The 20,011-nt window shown below is 49.7% G+C and overlaps 1 protein-coding gene across 2 annotated transcripts in view; it reads right to left on the bottom strand.

The window, feature by feature from the left end:
- ltbp1 (latent transforming growth factor beta binding protein 1) overlaps nucleotides 1-20,011 on the bottom strand; it is a 79,718-nt gene that overhangs the window by 10,157 nt on the left and 49,550 nt on the right. Inside the window, exons 6-17 of one of the 2 annotated variants that reach the window (XM_030107077.1) lie at nucleotides 19,621-19,866; nucleotides 17,981-18,282; nucleotides 17,796-17,898; nucleotides 15,767-15,826; nucleotides 12,812-12,934; nucleotides 7,979-8,146; nucleotides 5,832-6,005; nucleotides 4,334-4,356; nucleotides 3,887-3,989; nucleotides 3,160-3,246; nucleotides 1,812-1,937; nucleotides 157-276 (exon numbers count right to left, since the gene is read on the bottom strand). In XM_030107077.1, coding sequence (XP_029962937.1) covers nucleotides 157-276; nucleotides 1,812-1,937; nucleotides 3,160-3,246; nucleotides 3,887-3,989; nucleotides 4,334-4,356; nucleotides 5,832-6,005; nucleotides 7,979-8,146; nucleotides 12,812-12,934; nucleotides 15,767-15,826; nucleotides 17,796-17,898; nucleotides 17,981-18,282; nucleotides 19,621-19,866 — 1,635 coding nt within the window. The remainder of the gene's footprint in view (nucleotides 1-156; nucleotides 277-1,811; nucleotides 1,938-3,159; nucleotides 3,247-3,886; nucleotides 3,990-4,333; nucleotides 4,357-5,831; nucleotides 6,006-7,978; nucleotides 8,147-12,811; nucleotides 12,935-15,766; nucleotides 15,827-17,795; nucleotides 17,899-17,980; nucleotides 18,283-19,620; nucleotides 19,867-20,011) is intronic. The other variant, XM_030107078.1, reaches the window with a different exon arrangement.

Genomic DNA, 20,011 nt, shown 5'->3' with positions numbered 1-20,011 from the left:
CAACATTTGTTGTGGAGCAGAGCGTCACTGAGATCTCCACTCAGCTCCCACTTTTCCTCTCTTTCTTTAAAAATATGGAAGTTTTCTTTGAAATTAGTGCCAGATCTGGTCCACGGGCCTCATATTTGACAGCCGGCGGTCAGTGGCCGGACGTACCCACACAGCGGCCGTCCTGGGCCAGGAAGCCTCCGGAGCAGGAGCCGCAGCTGAAGCCTCCCGCCTCGTTGTAGCAGATTCCAGACGGACACGCCAGGCCGTCCTCACATTCATCGATATCTGAGGAGGAGGGACCACACACACACACACACACACACACACACACAGCTGAGCATCACACCCTCAAATCTACAGTGAAAACAGAAGAAAGCATTTTTCACTTCAGCCTTCAGAACACGGAGCATCAGTCACTGTGAGGTTATATTGATGCTAAATGATGAAAAATGTTTGAAAAGGAGGTTAAACGCACTCAGAGAGGCATTTCGTCAGCTGGCCCTCCTCCACTTTTAATCACAAACTTCACTATAAGACGCTTCCTGTTTGCTGCCACGTCTCAGTTCTGTCTTGTTTTCCACCAGAAGGGCCCTCACATTTCATAAACTGTCCCTCACTCCATGCAAGCAAGGAAAAAAACGAAACGAGGCAGAAAAGACCGTTTCCAGCAGATGTTTTTCATTTCATCAGGTGCTACTGCACACAATACCGTCATTTATCTGCTGCTTGTGTGCTAAATGAATCCCGGCCCCATGCAGGTGCTGGTCCAGGTGGATCTGTCTGACCTGAAGCGGATCTGGAACGGAGCGCCGCTCGGTTCAAGGCTTCACTTCCTGCTTCTCGCCACTGCTCATCGCGGAGGAAAATTTGCCCGGCTGATGTTTTGTCACAGTTTATTGACTCTTCTTTAGGATTTCAGGGGGAAAATCAAAGTCCTGAGCCTGCTTTTCCACTAAACACACCGATCATAGACGCCCTGCCTGTAAATCCACCTGTGTGTGACGCTGCCGGAGGCTGTGACCCACCTCTCATCCCGCAGCGTGAAGGAAAACAGATTTCGCTGCAGCTTTGGGGAAATCATCATCGGGCCTTCTTGCCCTCACAACCCTAATTCAACAGCGTTCTGGTGGGCGGGGAGAGCTGCGCCGAAACCACAGGAAACCACGTAATGACAGAGTGGCTCATATTTATATCCCAATCAGAGCGGCGGCGCAGGGCCGAGGGCGGGGCCGCCGCTGCCCGCCGCCTGGTCACTCTACCAGCATGCACTTGCTGGAGCGTTGGAGCTGTCCGGAGTGTGGCGTGCTGAGTCCCTGCAGTCCAAACCGTGGCCCAGAGGATCATGGGAAATCCACAGACTTTAGCTGTATCAGCTCAAAGCTGAGACCAGCGTTTCCATGGAAACGCCCCGAGATTTACACTGACCAGCGGCCCAGAGGACAAACAGGGACGAGACGGGAGATTTAATGACTCCATGAACATGTGATGAATCCATCCATCACCCATCCATCATGTATCTGTCCATCCAGACATTATCCATCCATCCATCTGTCCCATCACCCATCCATCATCCATCCATCCTCTATCCGTCCACCATCCATGCATCCGTCCATCATCCATCTGTCCATCCATCCATCTTGTTGTGCTTCTTGTATCCAGGTCTATTTCTCCTCCAGCATCAGTCTCGTGTTAAATGCTTCTGAACTATTGAAACACTTCATACTTCATTTCAAGTTCCACACGCTGCTGCTGGTTCTGCTGAGATTCAGAGAAAACGACATTATCAGACATGTTGATACAGTGGAAGGTGAACGACTGACCGACGCAGGTGGTCTGCGCTCCGTCCAGCTGGTACCCCTGCTCGCAGTGGCAGGTGTAGCTCTCAGGTGTGTTGTAGCAAATTCCCGGGCCGCAAATATAAGGGTTGATCTGGCACTCGTCCACCTCTGGGCCGGAGAAAAGCGGAAAAGAAGAAGCTTTTAGAACAAAACAACATGTGCAACCAAAGGGAGCTCCAACAAAAATACCACAAATCAGTCATTCAACTTGAAATTAGGAGAGATTCCTCACAGCAGAGCCAAAACCCCACTGCAGAGTCACCCACTGTTTCTCTCAAGACATCCACTCCTCTAATGTTCAAATGCTTCATCGTGGCTCTCAGAGAACGTTCCTCACACCCGACTTTAATGAGTACATTTCAGACAAATAGATTTTTATTGGGGAGGGTTTCAAACGTCTGACAGGCGAAGGCAATAACAGCATCAAGAGTCAAGCTGGCTGAGTCACGTTTCACACTTTGTTACTTAGATTTGAATGTTTTTCATGGTTTAAGAGCATGATGGGAGGATCAGATCACCACTTGTGTAACGAAGCATCGCGAGACATTTAAAAGTTGATAGAAACGTGACAAACGGAGGAATGAAGACCGAAGCTTCCTGATCGACGTCCTGCGCTGCGCTGCAGCATTTTGTCTTCCTGAGGCGTAAAAAACGAAATGATGAGAAAATAACAGAGAAGACCAAAATAATCTGCAAATATTGAAATTAGCCCTTGATTGTTTATTGAAGATGTTTTCTTCAGAGTTTATTTTTTTGTGAGATTTGTTTTAATCTTCTGTATTTTCATACGATCATCGTTCAGACAGAAGACGTTTGAAGTTGTTCTTTTTGAAGGACAGTAAGTCTGCCTCGGCGGCAGCCTCAGAGTCAGGCCCTGCACCTGCCTCAGGGATAAACAGGACTTTAATCTGATCCAGGACTGAAACAAGTTATTTTGTTGACTTCATGTCGAAGCTACACGCAGTTTCCTGAAGACAGCCATTCTCTTTTGCTGCTTAAATAAATGTTGGGCTATTTCAGAGCGGCGGATGTCAGAGCAGATGTGTCCGCCCTGTGCCGCTGAAGAGGAACGACTTCTCCAGCCCGGCCTCCAGCTTCACAGGCCATGTGTGAGATTCATTTGGTGGAGCTGTTCACGGCCCAGAGGGCGCCGCAGAGCGACATCTCCGGACCCGAGGAGGAGCCGCAGCCGCCCGACTCAGGCCGTCCTCACGACGGACCGGAGGAAGCTCCGCCTTCCCAAACCGCCGCCGCTCCTTTCCACGTACAGGCTGGCGGTTCTCAAAACATCTGAGTGCCGAGCCTCTCGGGCTGCAGTGGCGAGCCTTACCGGCAGACTGGGTGGGAGCGATGTCCTGGCCTGCGTTGGGTGGGAGGATTTCCACCGGAGCAGGAGGAGACGTCTTCTCAACAACCTCTGTTAAAACAGCAGCAGTCAGAAAATCAGCCTCTAATCACAACACATCCACACACTTCATTAAACACGGCTTTTTCTAAACATCCTCACTACCTAAAAATCCCATCCTCTCATATTCTGGGGACATCTGCCACACTGAAGCATTTAACGTCTAAATTTGAACTTTATTTTTTATTAAACGGTTTCCCATTCCAGCTCCTCATTGTTTATTTGAGATATAAAACCAAATAGGGCTGTTCTGAGCAGATTAGTCCAGCTATTCTCTGTTTGCGTGTCTTCATCTCCCAAAGGACAGCGCTCCTGCCGGGGAACTTTATTTTTAGCTTTGTGTAACTTAGAGAGTAATTTGACTATCATCACATGTCGTCCAGGAAATACAAGTTTATAAAACACGTGAAAAAAAGAGAGAAAGTTGAAATTGTTCCAGTTATCTGCATGAATCCATCGAACAGTGACCTGCTATAAGGTAGACAAACGTCTGCTTAAAGAACCTTTAGAAAAAGGAAGTCGACTCTTCAGGCCTGTGATTCCTGAAAAAACCCTTTTAAGTCTGCTTTTCGTAAATGTTGAGTAAAGACAAGATACAAGGTGACCGGTTCCCTCAGAGGGTCCCGGTCTGGGCGCAGGAGCGGAGCAGCACCTGGATAGGCTGCCTCCATCTTGACGGTGGACACGCCCGGAGACAGCTGGGGCAGGACAGCGTCAACTACCGGCCTAATGCTAACCGCGGGGACGAGCAGCTCCTTCAGGGAAAACACAGACAGTTTCAGTCCACGTGGCGTTCTCCGGCTACGCGGCGGCGCGGCGGGAAGCGGAGAAGCGCTGGGCCTGCATGGCGGCGAGCTGCAGCTGGCTGAGAGAGCCGGGAAGCAGAGAAGCAGGGCGACTGCAGCAGGGACCGCTGAGCGGATCTGGGACCGCCGTGGAGGTCCCTCTGGGAGATTCACAGGTGAGACTGTCGACACTGACCAGCAGCTCGATGCTCAGCAGCCAGAAGTCATGCAGCAGCTTTCTGCCGACAGCGTGCAAAGAGGATCTGCTGCCGAGCATGCACACCGCCGTTACGCTTCAGAAAGAACAAACCTACCTGGTCTGGAGCGACCGTCGCCACTGACCCGAGAAAGACACAAAACAAGACAAGCTTTCAGCGGTGGGGATGTGGTGTAGCGGTTAGCACTCTGGCCACACAGCAGGGAAATCCCCAGTCTGAGTCTGGGTTCAGTTCTTCTCCTGGAACAGGTTAGGGACTCATCTCATCCTCCTCCCAGAGAGCAGAACAAAGCCTGCTGTTGTGGCTGATTACTGAGTATAAAGCCCCCCTTCAGGAAAACACTGGGAGGCTGTTGGAACACCGGCTTTCTGGAAACGCTCCCACTGCGGCTGCTTGTGGCGATGAAAACTCTCCACGGGCACAAAGTCCCGCTCCTCAGTTCTGACCCTTCTTCACGCGCTTTAAGCGCCTTTGGGTGGAGGTGTAGGAGCTGCAGACCGGCCGAGCTTCACAGCTCAGCTCGTTCCCGAGTGTCCTGCGAGCGGCAGCGCCGGCCGCCCGCTGCCCCGTCCCAAACGCGAGGCGGCAGCGTCTTCCTGAAGCCTGGAAGACTCAGTATTCCTCTGCTCCAGTGAAGCTTAGCAGTAATGTGGACTCAGCCTGGCTTTGGCTAAGATGTTGAAAACGTTCCTCCTTTGGTTGGCGGCCGCCAAGCGTGTCCTGAATAATACCAGGAGACGCACCTCTTTCTCCCTCGGCCAGGTTTACCTCCGTCCCTCTCTCCCTCCTGTGAAGCAGGGATTGCTGGGCTGGCCCGGGGTTTGGAGAGAACCTGGACCAAGTCAAAGCACTTTAATCCGTATCCTCTCCAAACAAATGTCAGAAGACGAGCGTCTCTTTTAAGAGCGGCGCTCCTAATCACATGCGAGGCCCATCACGGCGTCCAACGTCACTTTGGATTTGCAGTTTGAAAAATGGAGATCACCGTTTATCCCAGAGCGGGATCACTTTTCAGCGGGACGCTCACAACTCAATATCAAGCTTGAAACGAGGGAGAAAGGGGATAATCTGTGACATTCTGTACAGCTGTCTTGATCTCTTTCATCAGACAAAGAAATGAAAAATAATAAAAACACAGAACAAAACTGTGAGTTCACTTTAAGTCCTGATGTTTCAGGTCCTCAGTGTTTTCAGTGGTTCCCGAAGCTGATGTCAGTAAAAAGGTTTCTTATGTTTGAAGATTCTAGGATTTCACCTCTTGCCTTCTTTCTCGTGTCGTTTATCTGATTAAAGGAGGATTCTCGTGGCTCTCAGAGGACGGCCGGGAGGTAAGAGTACTTGTACTTGGACATGACAAAGTCCACTTTTGCTGCTTTATTGATGAACAGTCACAGTCCAGCGTCTGGTAAAAAGTAGATTTAATGCTGGTTCTCTGAGTTATCATTATGGGCTGTGTTCCTGTCGGTGCTCGTCCTTCATTTCCTCCAACACTCAGCCGCTCTGAGCTGCTAAACCACGGCTCGATGTCTGGATGGACGGACCATTCTGTGGGTCAGACTGCTGCAGCAACGCAAGCGAGCGCTGCAGGACTCACCTGGTAAGACCTCCTCCGGGTGGCCGAACGCCTCCACCGGTCGCTCCGGCGTTGGCAGCGGCTGTGGCGGCGGCAGGTCAACGGGCTCCTGGTAAACCGTTCCGGGCTTGACGACGGGAGGATTCGGGAGAACGGTGTATCCCATTCCACCGGGACAGATCTCTTTGAATGTGGCTACATGGCAACACAGAACGCTGGAGTCAGTTCATAAGAAATGCAGCAAATTACATAGATTTTGTAAATCAATGTTGTACTTTCTAAAGATGGAAACCAGAGAGAAGTTTAAAATACCGATTTCACCAAAATACAGTTTTAAGTTTTAAAAGGAGCTGAGGTATTGTCACAACGTCAATCGAATGTTAAATTATTGGTTTTAACAGATGAGGACATGACTGTGGTCGGCTTAGCCATAATGCAGAGCCCTGAATTTTACACAAGTAAACCCTGCTATATGTAATAAGACTGCAGAAAAAATAATGCAAACTATGTGGAAGCTAAATTTACTGCAAAAAGCAGCAGATCATTACACAATGAAGTAAAATAATTAAATTTTGTGAAGCACCACAGACCCAAGTCTGTAGCGCCTGTCCACGGCAGAGAGGTCGGTTATAATGTAGGCGGGGTTGTGAACGGAGGTGTAAGGACACGGATATGCGACAGCCAATGGGCTGCTTTAATATGGCGGGCTTGTCGAGAGTGACGATCGTCACTGAGCGATCAGCAGACAGCTCAACATGAACCCAAAAGTCATTTTTGAAAACTTTACAGAAGGCTAATTACTATTCCTCCATCAGACTCTGCCAGCAGAGGATGTTGACTTGGTGAGGGAGCGTCCTCGGCTCTGCTGTCACTTTCACTACTGCTTGACAGATCTCAGGCTTACATGACTCTCTGTTTTTAAACAGACGTGCCAGTCTAACTAACTCACCATTGTCTTTAAAAACACTTGTGATTCACAAAAAGAAGAACGCTGTTCATGACTTTACTTCCACAGCATTTACTGTTAAAATTACAGAAGGGGCCCTCAGGCTTGTTCTGAACAGTCTGACTACATGAAATGAATCTATCTTTAAAGAGAAATCCACCAAGAAGCACAATGATGTACACTGAGTAGAACTGATGGCTTTCGACGCCACGTTAACGGAAAAACCTTTAATCAAACTTCACAATACAAATACCATTAAACTGAATGTTAACTCGAATTAAAACTCTGACACAATCCAGAAATCAGGCTGTCATGGAACCCCTTTAAAGCTACTAAAACTCACAGGAAAGGGACATGAAAAGCAACTAGAGCCTGAGTAAACTGTACAGACATACTGAGCAGTGTGGAAATTAAACAATGGCACACAGGAAAACAGTAAAAACAGAGTGATAACAGCTACAGCACAGACCTCTGCTCAGGTAATCTGAAGGAAACTCTACAAGCAACTACTCAGCCAAGCCGGGAAACCCATGCAGACAGAGAGAACCTGAAAACAAGAGTCAATAATCCAGGAAGCTGGTAATAATACGAGTGTGTCTGATACTGTTGTAGGAAAGGAGAAGAACATCACGTGGCTGAAATGCTTCACTTCGCTTTATTGCACATGACCTGATAGTTTAATGTTGTGGAGCATTAATATTACTCATAAATCATGAAAGACATTTGGACAGAGCAGATGTGTGTTTTTCATCATGTCACACAGGAACAGTGTGTTTGTCGGGACAGCTCAGTACCGAGGGTAATGCACACGTGGACGAGTTTCCCTTATGAATTTGAAGGAGATGAGGATCTCTAAACACGTGAGAGGAGATTCATGCAGGCGTCTTTCAGACACCTGACTGTGGATCAAAGCGCCGGGCTCTGCTGACTCAGCACCACCTGTCAGATAATTGCTAGTCAGATCCCTTCTTGTGGCTTATCGCTGTAACAGAGTCCTGCAGAACGATGGGAACTCATCCCAGTGGAGCCGCTCTAGGAAACCTGTTGATCTGCAATCTGCGACATCTCCCGTTTGACCTCGTTTCCACTTTATCTACACTAAATCATTTTAAAGTCGCCTTATTTTGAAGGTTAAACGTGTCCTGAGGAAACTTCCCTTCTGGCCATAGAGGCTGCAGAGCTCTGGATGGGCGGGTGTCTGCCGTGGCAGCGGCGGCCTTACCTGTTCCCGGAGGGGGGCATTTATCGCAGCGGGGGCCCCAGGCTTTGCCCACGCTGCAGCAGCACAGCTGTTTGCTCAGCTCGGCAGAAACCGGGTGCAAACACTGCCTCCCCGAGCTGACCAAACGGAAGCAAGCCCCCTTCTCCTCCTGGACAGCAGGCGTGTCGGCTGAGGGGAAGCGCGGCGGGAGGACAGAGGCGAGGCGAGGCGAGGCGGCGGCGGGTGGAGGAAGCGACGGACACACACACATGGTGGGAAGAGAGGACAAAGAGTGGAGAAATAAAGAGGTCCCCTTCACCAGAGCAGTCTACAGTCCACCACCGACAGTCTGCACACAGCTCTACATCAGCAGGGAGACATTTATCTACACAACAGAACACAGAGGCACATTTCTAAACAACACAAAACTCGACACTTTCATGCCAGAGCGTCATGCACTATCCACAGTCCAGATGAGAGCATGCAGAGGGGTTCGACTGAGTGTGTGTTTTCTGAATCTACAGGCCTAATCAAAAAACGCCACCAAAGAAATGCCAACTGGAAGCTGCTCTGAGCGGAGCCCAGAGGAAACACTGACCTCCGAGGGAAATCAAGAATGCTCGCTTCCAGACTTCCTTTTTTGGCTGAAACACTACTTGGGAGTAAATCATTTCAATTACTGGATTCATACTTGACCTATTTTCCCCAACAAATAATCAGAATTGAAAACATCAGTGAAAAGCTGGCCGGAGCTTTGATTCGGCCACGCAGACAGTTCAGCACTCAGACCTGCAGCTTTTGAAGGAACAGTTGGAAAAACACTTTCATTTCAGAGTCATGTACGCTGCGGCTCCGTCTCTGCTCCAATACATTCAAATCCCGCTCAAGTCTTTAATTTGTGTTTTGGGTAGAAGGCAACCTCTGCAGACATTCCTGAGCCCGGGCCTGCTGGCAGCGTACATGATGTGATGCCGGGTTAACGAAGGGAAACGCCGTACGCCATGAGCGCAGGCGGCCGGCCGGCTTCTAGAAACAGCCTGATTCACTACGCCTGTCACATGGAAACTTCCCGTCTGGCTCCATCTCCGCTGCACACCTTGACGCAGCTCCTGTCTGGCTGCCGGTTGGGGGAAAAACCGCCGGTCTGTCAGGACTCCTGCCTGATTTACAGTAACCTTTACTTTGCTCTTCATCGGTAACGTTGAAAAAGAAGAAGCGGTTGATGAGCAGACTGATGTCTAGCCTTCAGCGGGGCGGTGGTATCGGAGCACTTTCATATTGACTTACAGTAACTGGACAATGCCCAATAATTGAATTAGCATCAACATACCCTTAAGTATTCTAACAGCACATGTAGCTTGGTGTCCCATTGCCTTTAAAACCAGGCTGAGCCGTTCATTCATCAAGTCCGTCTTGTTTACCTGCTGGGTCACAAGAGGCCAATCGCAGATAACAACGAGGAAGAGGAACGGTGCATTCTGGAGACGGAGCAGACTGCATGAAAGCTTTAGCTACTTCAGCTCTGTCTGTCTGCAGCAGATCCACTCATGTCTCCACACACTCCCCGTCTCGGTCCTCCTGGTCAGATCTGCTCATTCGTGTCCAAACTTAAGTTTGTGAAACTTGAAGCTTTCTAGTGAAAGTAATTATAGTCCTGGTCTGCCTGGGAGCTGCTCCTTTCCATCAGTCGGCCTGCCTGCCCTTCCCCATTCACTCGCTCATCTGTCTCCCGGCCGGCCGCTCTGCTCATCACGGGCTTCGCCGCCGCAGCCTGCTCTCTGCGTCCGTCCTCAATAAACAGGCACAAACCTACAGAGCAGCGGGTCTTTCTGAGCCGGCAGCTCATCACGTCTCAGACTGGATCCCAGTAAATGAAGCTGCTTCTCGCTTCCCGCTGAGGATAAACGATAAATGCCGACAAGTCGAACTGGGAGGCGTTCTGACGAGCCACAAAGCAGAGGAGACACGACTGGAGGGGTAAAGTCACGTCGTCCCCCACGTCTGACAGACGCAGAAGATGCTCTGTGACGTTCTGAGGATCCAGTCAGCACAAATGGAAGAGAAGAAAAGACTGACTTCTCCTGAGGGAGACTGATCTGAATCCTGCTAAAACTCAGCTGTCTCTGAATCCCCGCGGCTGAGGTTTCATTATGAATCCAGCAGGTTAGCAAAGCATACCAACAACCTCATCAGCCCGGTCTGTCACACGACTCCTTCTCTCTCAACATGTGGACGCCCGTCCTGTAACATCGACAGTAAATCACCTGGAGTCCACAGTGAGCAGAGAGACAGCTGGCAGATGTCCTCCAGAGACAAGGTGCATCGAGGCCCAGTGAAGGCAGAAGGTACAACAAGCCCGCAGCATTTCAGGCTCTCAGTTACAGAGCCGCTCCGCTATTGTGAAAACAGAGAAGCCAGAAACCACCGCGACCTCTCCTACAGTAGGTCGTCCAGCCAAACCCAGTACATGAGCGAGAGGCCTCTGGAGGAGCCGTCAGCCTCTGGGCTGGTCTGCAGCGCAGGGAGGCAGTGCCAGGAGGAAAGCGAGCCCTGCAGCTCTCTGACAGCCTGGCCTTTAGAAGACTGAGGGATGGAAGCTCCTCCGGAGCAGCAGGCAGGCGGGAGCCAGTCTGCAGTTTGCCAAGCAGCTCAAACAGCTCTGGAGCATAAGGGAAAATGTTTCTGTGGTTTGAGGAGACAAAAATTAGGCTCTTTGGTCCTCGCGCCAGCAGCCGGGACGGCCAAGAAACAGCATGGCGGGCTGCTTCTCACCATGAAGGCATGGCAGTCTCACTGGGACTCGGGTCAGGAAGTGTGGTCCAGAGGACTCCTCAGAGCACGGGTAGAGAATCTGAACAGCAGGGAGTCAAGAAGACAACGAGAACCTAATACTCACACTACTAATCAACTAGTCTATTTGGAGTTCCAGCATTGGGAATTACCGTGGGAGCAAAATAGAAAAACCGCAGCAAATCATCAGGACTGAAATCCAGCTTTCGGTTTGAAATGCTAATATGGCCGCGACGAGGCATAAACACACGTCCTCATGCTGTTATTGACCCAATAAAAGAAGGTCAAAATGCGTTCAGACTGTGCTGCTTTTATTAGTTTATTATAAAAACCGCAATGTGAAGCTCAAACAGTGTGCAGTAACTCAGTGGAAGAGTTATTATTCAGGCATCTCTGCTTTAAGTGACCTGTCATCAGATTAGACAGGACGAACAGTTTCTGTCACACAGAAACAGTTTATCTGTTATCCTCACTGCACAACACATCCGTACTGCATTCAGAGAACTGGCCAGAGCAAACCAGCAGCTTTGTTTTAAAGACGGGAACAGAAAGAAGCTTCTGAACCGTTTCATCTCGACACTGTAAAGAAAGCTGGTTTTGAGTCTGGACTGTATCTAACCCTGAGCACAAATCAGCCTCCAGTAAAAAGTTGTGGAAACACATTTCACTTTCTCTAATCAAACACTTTCTTTTTTTTTTTTTAACTAGAAGTTGTTCAGTTTGAGCAGCAGGCGAAGCAGCAAGAAGTGGCGGAGGTGGGCGGAGACCGATTTTTGTTCCTTTCAGCCATTTTTAATATTTCACCTTATTTGAGTTCAGTCCTCTGTCTGGTCTGGTTTTTGATGAATTTTTTTTGGCCGTTTTTTGTTTTTGAAGAATGTCTGCTCTTTTTAATAACATTTTCTGAATGTATTCATACTTTATGAGCGTTTTTTATCCTGCATCATTTTAGGACTGCTGAAAATCATAAATTAGATTTTACATATCTGCACTTCAGCTGACTGAAGCTGAAGTTTTCACAGAGCAGAAGAGTGACGTGAAGTCATTTTGACCGATACTCTTCACGATACTGCGACTGAACCGACAGGCGGCTTCCGTCACAACAGCAGCTGCTGGCGAGACAGCTGGAGGACCAATCAGTCCGTCTCGCTGTCCAAACACACTCTGCGCGAACAGTCCTCCTCAGCAACATCTGCGCAGGACTGACGGAGCTCAGAGTTCCCATCGGCCAGCCTGACTCCATCAGACTCCATCAGCGGCCGGCAGCCACTGGTTCACTATCATTCACCCTTTTCTGTCCAGCCGTGGTTTAATCAGAGCGAGTGATAAATTATCACTTGGCTTCTCACCTCTCATGACTAACAGACCACAAACAGATCGATACTCCGGCTCAGGACTGAACGGATCAGAAGGAACAATCTGCCCTCTGATCCTCTCTTCAGAGTCCATGTGTTAAGAACGGAAGAAGTGAGATTTAAGCTACTTTTGCCGCCTATCTTCAGTGTGGCTTTATGTAACATGACAGTGGTGCCACAGAGGAACCAGCTCTCAGGTTCACACACACACACACACACACACACACACACACACACACACACACACTGGCTTCCATGCTTTTGGTTAGAGCTGCAGCAGCATGTGGCTTCTGAGTAATTCCGCCTGGTGAGCACTAGTTGGCAGTAATGAGTCCAGCTCCTGGGTCCAGACGACCTCTGCAGTGTTTGCTGTTCATCTGCCATTCATTCCAGAAAGCGAGATGTCTGCTGAGTTTCTGCTCACTGGCTGATCCTTCTCATGCTGGATTAAAGATAATCACACGATGAACCCATGCCGTCGCTCATGCACTGTGTTGAAATCTGCCCAGAACCCTTTCAGCAGGGAGGAAATAAGAACAACTTTATTTCCAGTAGTTTTCCATCTCGGGGTGAAGGAACGCTCCCGCTCTGCACATCAGCATGCGACTCTAGAGCGGACCTGTCGTCTGGGCCGCGGGACGCTGTCCGTCCACACGAGGACACGGGACCGGGACCGGGACCGGGACCGAGCGGAGGCTGGAGGACTTACGCAGGCAGGCGGTGAACGTGGGGTTGGGGATGAAGCCGGTCTTACAGATGCACCTGAAGCTGCCCACCGTGTTGACGCAGTTCCCGTTAGCACACCGGCCCTGCTCCTGACACTCGTCCACATCTGTCGATCACAGGAGGAAAGGATGAGGAGCCGCAGCGCTAACCTCGGCTCATCCACACCTCCGTTCGCCCAGGATCAGGAAAGACATTCAAAAACAAGACATGGCGACTGAACCACCGCCTGGAACACACATTAAACAGAATCTGTCTGTGAAGACGAAGCGCGGAAGAGGAAAAACACACAACAAGGGATTTGGCGTTTAGAGGAGTGTGAGGATCGACCCAATTTCACCGCGATGCGAGTCTCTGCAAGTCATGGATCATCTGCTCTCACTGCTGGAAACGACTTCATGACTGCACAACACCCTCAGGTGGAAATGACAAGATTTCGCTGCATTTTGTGTGAAGTTTTTTTGACATTGAGCTCTACAGTAGTGAATAGCTCTGAACATGTGATAAGTTCTACAATAACAATGAAGGAATCCCAAAGCTTCTGCATAGATAGAGATAGATAGACAGATACAGACTAAATCAAACCCAAACCAGGGTCAAAAAAAGATATTTTTGTGATTTTTCCACCAAACCGACATTAAGCAAAAAAGAAACAAAAACATTTAACCTTTCAAATGCATATTTTCAACAACTATAAAATTTCTGTATGGTATGTCGCATTTATGAAGTTTCAATTATAATCCAGGATGGTGAACATTTTCTTGAATTTGTTTGCACTGCTGTACCTGATTTCAGTGATTTCACCCTTATTCTTCTTTTTCAGCACTTTTCTTCCCACACTGAGCTGGTGGCAGTTCCTTAAGCAGTTTTGTGCATTTTAAAACCAAAAAATAAACAACTTTCAACCTTTTAAATGAGTAATTTTAACATCATTCACAGCTCCTCTGTGAAACGTGTGCTGTAGTGCCTCCTATTAAAGACTATTTGTCTAAAATATAAGAAAAGTCACTCTTGAAAAAGACTCTGGTGTGCAAATAAAATAAAAATAAGCTAGAATGTTTATCCAGCTGTAGTTTTGTGAAGGCTTCAGGTTACAGACGTCTGAAACTCCTCAACGCCTCGAGCGCTAATTCAACAGACTCATCCAGTCAAAATGTCACCTGTGGTCTAATGAACGGGTTTCTGAAGACTGACTGAAGAGAGGCCTGGGTGTCCCTCAGCCCTGGCCTCACAGCGGAGTTAAAGAACAACGTCAGATGTTTGAGAAAAGGCTGATTGTCCAGGTGATGTTTGGATGCCTCGGTGTTGACTGTGAGAAGGCGGCAGTCCGTCAGAGAGCAGCGAGCCGGGACTTGGCCCCGATCGCAGACTCTGACTCATGTCTGCATCCAGCGCCGAGGTGAGGGGGAGTTCAAGCCGTTCGGGGCGGCTGCTGACAGCGACGGCGCTCTACATGTTAGCAAAGTCCAGGAAAATGTTCAGGGCTCACGAGCTTTAGGAAAACAAGAGCTGAGTCGGATCAGCAGGACGGAGGGCGGAGCGCCACACGACGTAAAGGATCCAGACGCTCACTGATCTTCTGAACGGTCTGGATCCAGGCGATCTCTGCCTTCACTGAACTGCTGTGTGTCGTTTCTCCAGGTAATAAAGAAGAACAGACCGGAGAGGGTATTAAACCTTTCTGCGCCTGTAAATCTGTAGATTTACCGTTTAGAGAACGACGATGGGAATCACCAGCGAAACACGAGGATCAGAAGAGTTAAACACACTGCTCTCATTTACAGTCAAACACACAGAAGAAAAAAAGAAAAAAACCTTTTCTCAACGTCACCGAACAGTTTGAAAAGACAGATTTCGCCTCTGCAGTCTGGTTAGTAATGTGATAACACTTCAAATACACTGACGCTGGGAGATGGGTACTGAACTGACTACGACCGAGGACCGATTCACGTCAAATCAAACGATATCATGTTTCAGGACCTGGAGGCATCCTTGTGGCTGCGAGGGAGTGGGGGAGTAGGGAATTTTCCATGCCAGACCTGAACGCAGCATGGCATGTCAACAAAGCGCTCTAAAACATGACTCCGCTTTTCAAGATGTGATGCAGATTACGCTGGCTGCGGCGGGAAAACTCCTAATCTGAGGAATCTCCTGGTTAAGAACAGGATTTGTCTCAAAGCTGAGGACGGACCAGCCTCAGATCTACAGCTACAACTCCTGAATTTGGCACCATTAGCATGCTGGGGTCCGTCAGCACGCTAGCATACATCAACGACTCGTCTGCAGCTGCCAAGAAATTATCATTTATTACCACATAAACACACAAAACTGGCACCGTTGGGAACCGGAACTGATTCCCAGGTACCGGGTATTGGTACCGTATCGGTTCAAATGTGAACAGACACACCGTAACTCATCATTCACTTCATTTCAGTCAGCATTTCTCACATGTTTAACAAAGTTTGGCAGCACCCACAGATGCGTGGTTGACTCTTTCATTGTAAATTCAGATGTAATGCATCCTTCTGTGTTTTCAGAGATTTTCACATCCAGCAGACGGTGTGACGATCAGGGAATTCTCTCATGGACGAACAGAACCAACCGCAGTCATCCCACCAACATCCCACAGGATTAGAACACAAAAACAAGCCGTTCCACTACAAAGCAGCAGAACGTGTCTTATTGTCCAAACTGAACCTCGTTAAGGCCGCTCAGCTCACGAGTTCTCTACAGTCAGTGTCTGCTCTGAGAGCTTTCCCACACCAGAAACTCTAATAAAACACTGCAGGAACAGTGAAACATCACGGCGATCACACCCTCCTGGAGAGAGCGCATGAAGATTTCAAACCGCCAAACAGCCTGATGCCTTAACCGGAGTCCGTCCGGTTCATCCTGGAAACAGCAGGCAGCTTTACTGAAGCAGCACGTCGGGACGACTTACCGAGGCAATGGGAACTGTTGATCCTCCTGTATCCCGGAGGACAGTCGATCAGAGGGATGGCTGGAGAGGACGGGGCGGGACCGAGGGACGAGAGGAGACAGACGTTAATCCAGACTTTAGAGACATGGAACAGACACGGAGAGCCGGGGCTTTCTGGCTCATCTGGCTGTGATCTGAGAAACGCCTCTTACTGTTCAGGAGAACGATCCAGAACTGCTCAGTTAGGCTGCGTTTCACTGCACTGAAGGTCACACCTGCTACAGCCCAGCTGCCCTCTTCTACTGCTGACAGAATCTTTCACACCAAGAGCAAAGATCCAGCTGTGACCCACAGCTGGAGTAAAATACTGATGAGCTCCGTTTAGAGAACAGCAGTGTACGTATACACCATGTGGTCTGGTAGCAAATGAGGAACTATCAAAATGTGCTACATTTTTTAAAATTCATGTCTAGCAGTGGTTCCCAACCTTTTCTCCCATATTAAACCTCGGCGACCCCCCCACCCCCATCTCTCTTTTTCCAATCACCGACAGCCACTTAATGTCTAAAGAAGAGAGAAGCGCCAGTCAGCCGGCAGCCAGTCTTATCTGGAGAATATGTTAATGGTTCAAACTGTAATATTTCTGAAACAAGTTAAATTAGAGTTTAAATTAAAGAAGTAAGAGTCAGAGGAGAAGGTTAATGGCTCCAGTGAGGTTTTAATTTAATACCGAATGTGATTGTAACTCAGGCCTGGACGTCAGAAATGTGTTGAATGAAGGGAAATAAAGAGCTCAGCAGGATTTTGAGTGAATGAGGGCGAGGGTGGAAGCTGAAGGCCGCGGGGCTCAACGGTCCCCGGGCAGCAGCAGCAGCTCAAACCCGACCCAGACGGCAGATCTGCAGCTCGGAGCCTGACGCCTCCTGTGAGGGAGCACAAAGGAGCCAGCGGGGAGGTGGCACCCAAATACCTGAAAGCTGACTGATCCATGTTTCAGCCTCAAACAACAAGGCCATGTTTGTTCCGCAGTAAAGCCAACTCATTCACCAGCTCCCGGTGTCTCCGCAGCACAATGGACGACTTCACACTGCACCGTGACCCCGAGCAGACCCCCGAGCCCCCGCCGTTCCCACGGAGGACCAACCTGCGGCCTGGCGGTGGCGGGCGTCTCCCGCTCAGCGGCAACAAGACGGCTGCTGGCTCGGCTCTGAGGGAGGGCGGCAGCTCAACGCTGCTTTTAATGTCGCCTCTGGACACACTGGAGCCGAAAACCACTGCCTTCAGTCCTCCTGTCTGTCCATCTATCTATCTATCTATCTATCTATCTATCTATCTGATACTGATTTATCTATTTATTGACGTGTCTTTCTTAATGTAAATGATAGAATAAATACTGAAACACATCATTAGGGGTGGGGTAGGGGTGAGGAGGGCATTTTGAGACATCTTGAAAGCAAAATCTTCAATCCTAAAGCAAATAAAAAGAACAGCAAGTTCACCTTGTCTCTTCATGTCCCGCATCCAGCTGCTCGCTTCAAACACGCTCTATAAAGAGAGCCGTGTTGAATGACCTGCCGGTACATAAAAAGGCCGGGAACCCCCCCCCCCCCCCCCCCGAACGCCCAGCTCAGCGGAGTACCAGCTCTCCCCCCAGAGCGGTAATCAGGGGCCGGCACCACGTGCCACGGCGGTATTTAGTGCTTTTCCTCTCTGGAAATACCCGCCGCAGTGAAAGTCAGCTGTCAGTCAACACTCCGCCCGACACGTCTCCGGTTTCCTCACCGCCTCGTCACACGTTTCCTTTTTGTTTTGGTTCCTTCTGCTTATTTATATCTGGAGAGAGTAGCTGTGATCCCAGAGGAAGTGTGAGGAAAACACCGCTGACTTTTAAGGACAGGAGGACAATGTCCCGTAAGAACCACCTGGAGTAAGTCGCAAGGTTTTAGCAGAAGCAACTGTGGTGACAGGAAGTTTCCCCCCTTCTTATTGATCCGGCAAAATAAACTGATCACTTTGTGGAAGGTCGTGTGTGACCAGGAGCTGGACTTACATGGCTTCTTGGGACACTTCTGGCACTTGTGGAATCCCCAGGACGTCCCGATGGTGCCGCAGCACTGCTCCTGCTTGGTGAGCCCCGGCAGAGCCTTCCCACACTGGAGGCACGTTCAGACAACGGCGTTACTTTCTCTGATCTTCTCATCGTTCCACCGTGAAAAAGAGGCTCTGAACCTGTACCTGACTGCCGGCCGTCTCCTGGAAGCAGCGGCCCAGCGTGGCCTTGGAGGAGACGGGCTGGCGCTGCGGGGGCTGGTAGGCGTGCTGGCCGGGGTAGACCAGGTTGTAGCCGTGGTGCTGGAGCTTCTGGCTGCTCTCGGAGTGGTGGTAGGTGTAGCTGGTGGAGGAGGACGAGCCCGCCTGGGCCCCGCTGTGCTGGTGCCCGTTGCTGTGGAAGTTGTCCAGCTGGGACACCTGGTGCACCTGGACGGACGCCTCCGGGGGGTGCTTGATGTGGATGTTGACGATGCCGGGGCTGAACCCTGGGAGAGGAGAGAAGTGGCTTCATATGTTCAGGAGAAATTCCATACATCTGATCAGACAGGAAGACATGTTTGACATAAAGTCGAAGGAAGGGTTTCATTCAGCAGCCTTCAGCTACCACCTTCTCCCCTCTGCTTCAGATCAGCCTCAAAAATCATTCAATAAACACACCGTTTCCAGTCAGACCTACATTTGCCGCTGGCTTGGCGTCCGATCTTTCACTGCTGGCAAACCTGCGTATTACCCCAATAACTGGAGAACACTCGTACGGAACGTGTAATTGTGGGAAGAGCAGGAGGGCTGGGTTTGTGGGTTTGTGCCCGTGAAGAGAGACCGGATCGTCCTCGGCAGAGCCAAACAGCTGCCGGGCTCCCGGTACGTCCGGCCTGCCAGCGGCTCGCTCAGCGCCTGTGGGATCAGCCTGGACGTGCTCTTCATGGCAGAGCGAGCAACACGACCACGCCGGCTTATTCTGGACAAACTCTGGTTATGAGGAAGGCGGCGAGTGTGCCTGCGGTGTCAACGGTTAAATCCCATCCTGCTGAGGCTCCCGTCTGCAAAACTCATGAACTGCAAGTTGTCGATATCTTTCCTTCCTTCAGATTTCAGTCAGTGAGAGTCTGGGTCGGTCCGTCAGTAGGTTTATTCAATCAGAAAACTCTTCATCTGTTTCCAGCATTAATCCTCAAAGGAAGTGTCATATTGATTCCATGTATTTAAGGAAAAACAGCCATGAAACACGCTGCTTTGTGTCACAGAGGCATGCCGTTGAAGCCACCAGTGTTTGACATCATTGTGATGATATGAAGATCATTCTGGAATGAAAAGTGGATATAATGGCAGCTCCAGTCCAACTGCAGCCTGGTGTTTTATAGATCGTGTGTGTGTGTGTGTGTGTGTGTGTGTGTGTGTGTAGAGGAAACACTCTGAATTAAATTCGATTACATTTAAAAGGCAGCCTTTAATTACTGCTTCCAAACCAGCAGGATCAAAATAGCGATAGTTAAATACGAGGAACGTTAAAATGAGCCTCCCAGGCTTGTTTTGGTCGCTGGTTACCGGTGAGTAAACAGCCGAGTTGGAGGCCGGTCTCTAATCCGCACAATGGGAGTGTTTACTTATTAGGTTCCAGCCCATTTCCAGTGAATGAGCTGGACTTTACGTGCCTGCTGGCCACCCTCAGCGCTGCACCATTACACGTCTGACAGGCCTGACCGCCACAGGCCTCCATGCTGCTTGAGAAGACCTGGGATCAAACCGTCATCGTTTGGAGGAGGAAGTTGGGCGATAAGCATCAGGAAAGTGTTTCCACCCATGTTTTCCATTTGTGCGCTCACCGGGACTCTGGCCGTTGCTGTAGGTGAGGGGCAGGGTGTGGGTGGAGTGGACCTGAGTCTGGCTGTAGCCTCCTACAGTCTGCTGCTGATGGTGCTGCTGCTGCTGCTGGTGGTGGTGGTGCTGCTGGTGATGGTGTCCGTCCTGAACCGGCATCTGGCAGAACTTCCCAGTGAAGTTAGGAGGGCACTGACACTTGTCCCTGGCGCTGCATTTGCCCCCATTCATACAGGGGAGGTGACACACCACTGGGAAGGAAAACAGAGGAAACACGTTTTAGTCCAGCTGAACTAAACTCTTTCAGTCAAAATCAGCAAAGTTCAGCCTGAACATGACCTCTGGTTGAATGTTTTCCAGTATGACAGTCAAGAGGAACAACACAATCTGTTGACG

This window comes from Salarias fasciatus, chromosome 13 (assembly GCF_902148845.1).
Source record: "Salarias fasciatus chromosome 13, fSalaFa1.1, whole genome shotgun sequence".
Lineage (NCBI taxonomy): Eukaryota > Metazoa > Chordata > Actinopteri > Blenniiformes > Blenniidae > Salarias > Salarias fasciatus.
Note: the sequence above shows the minus strand (reverse complement) of the source record. Positions and strands in the feature narration are given on the sequence as shown.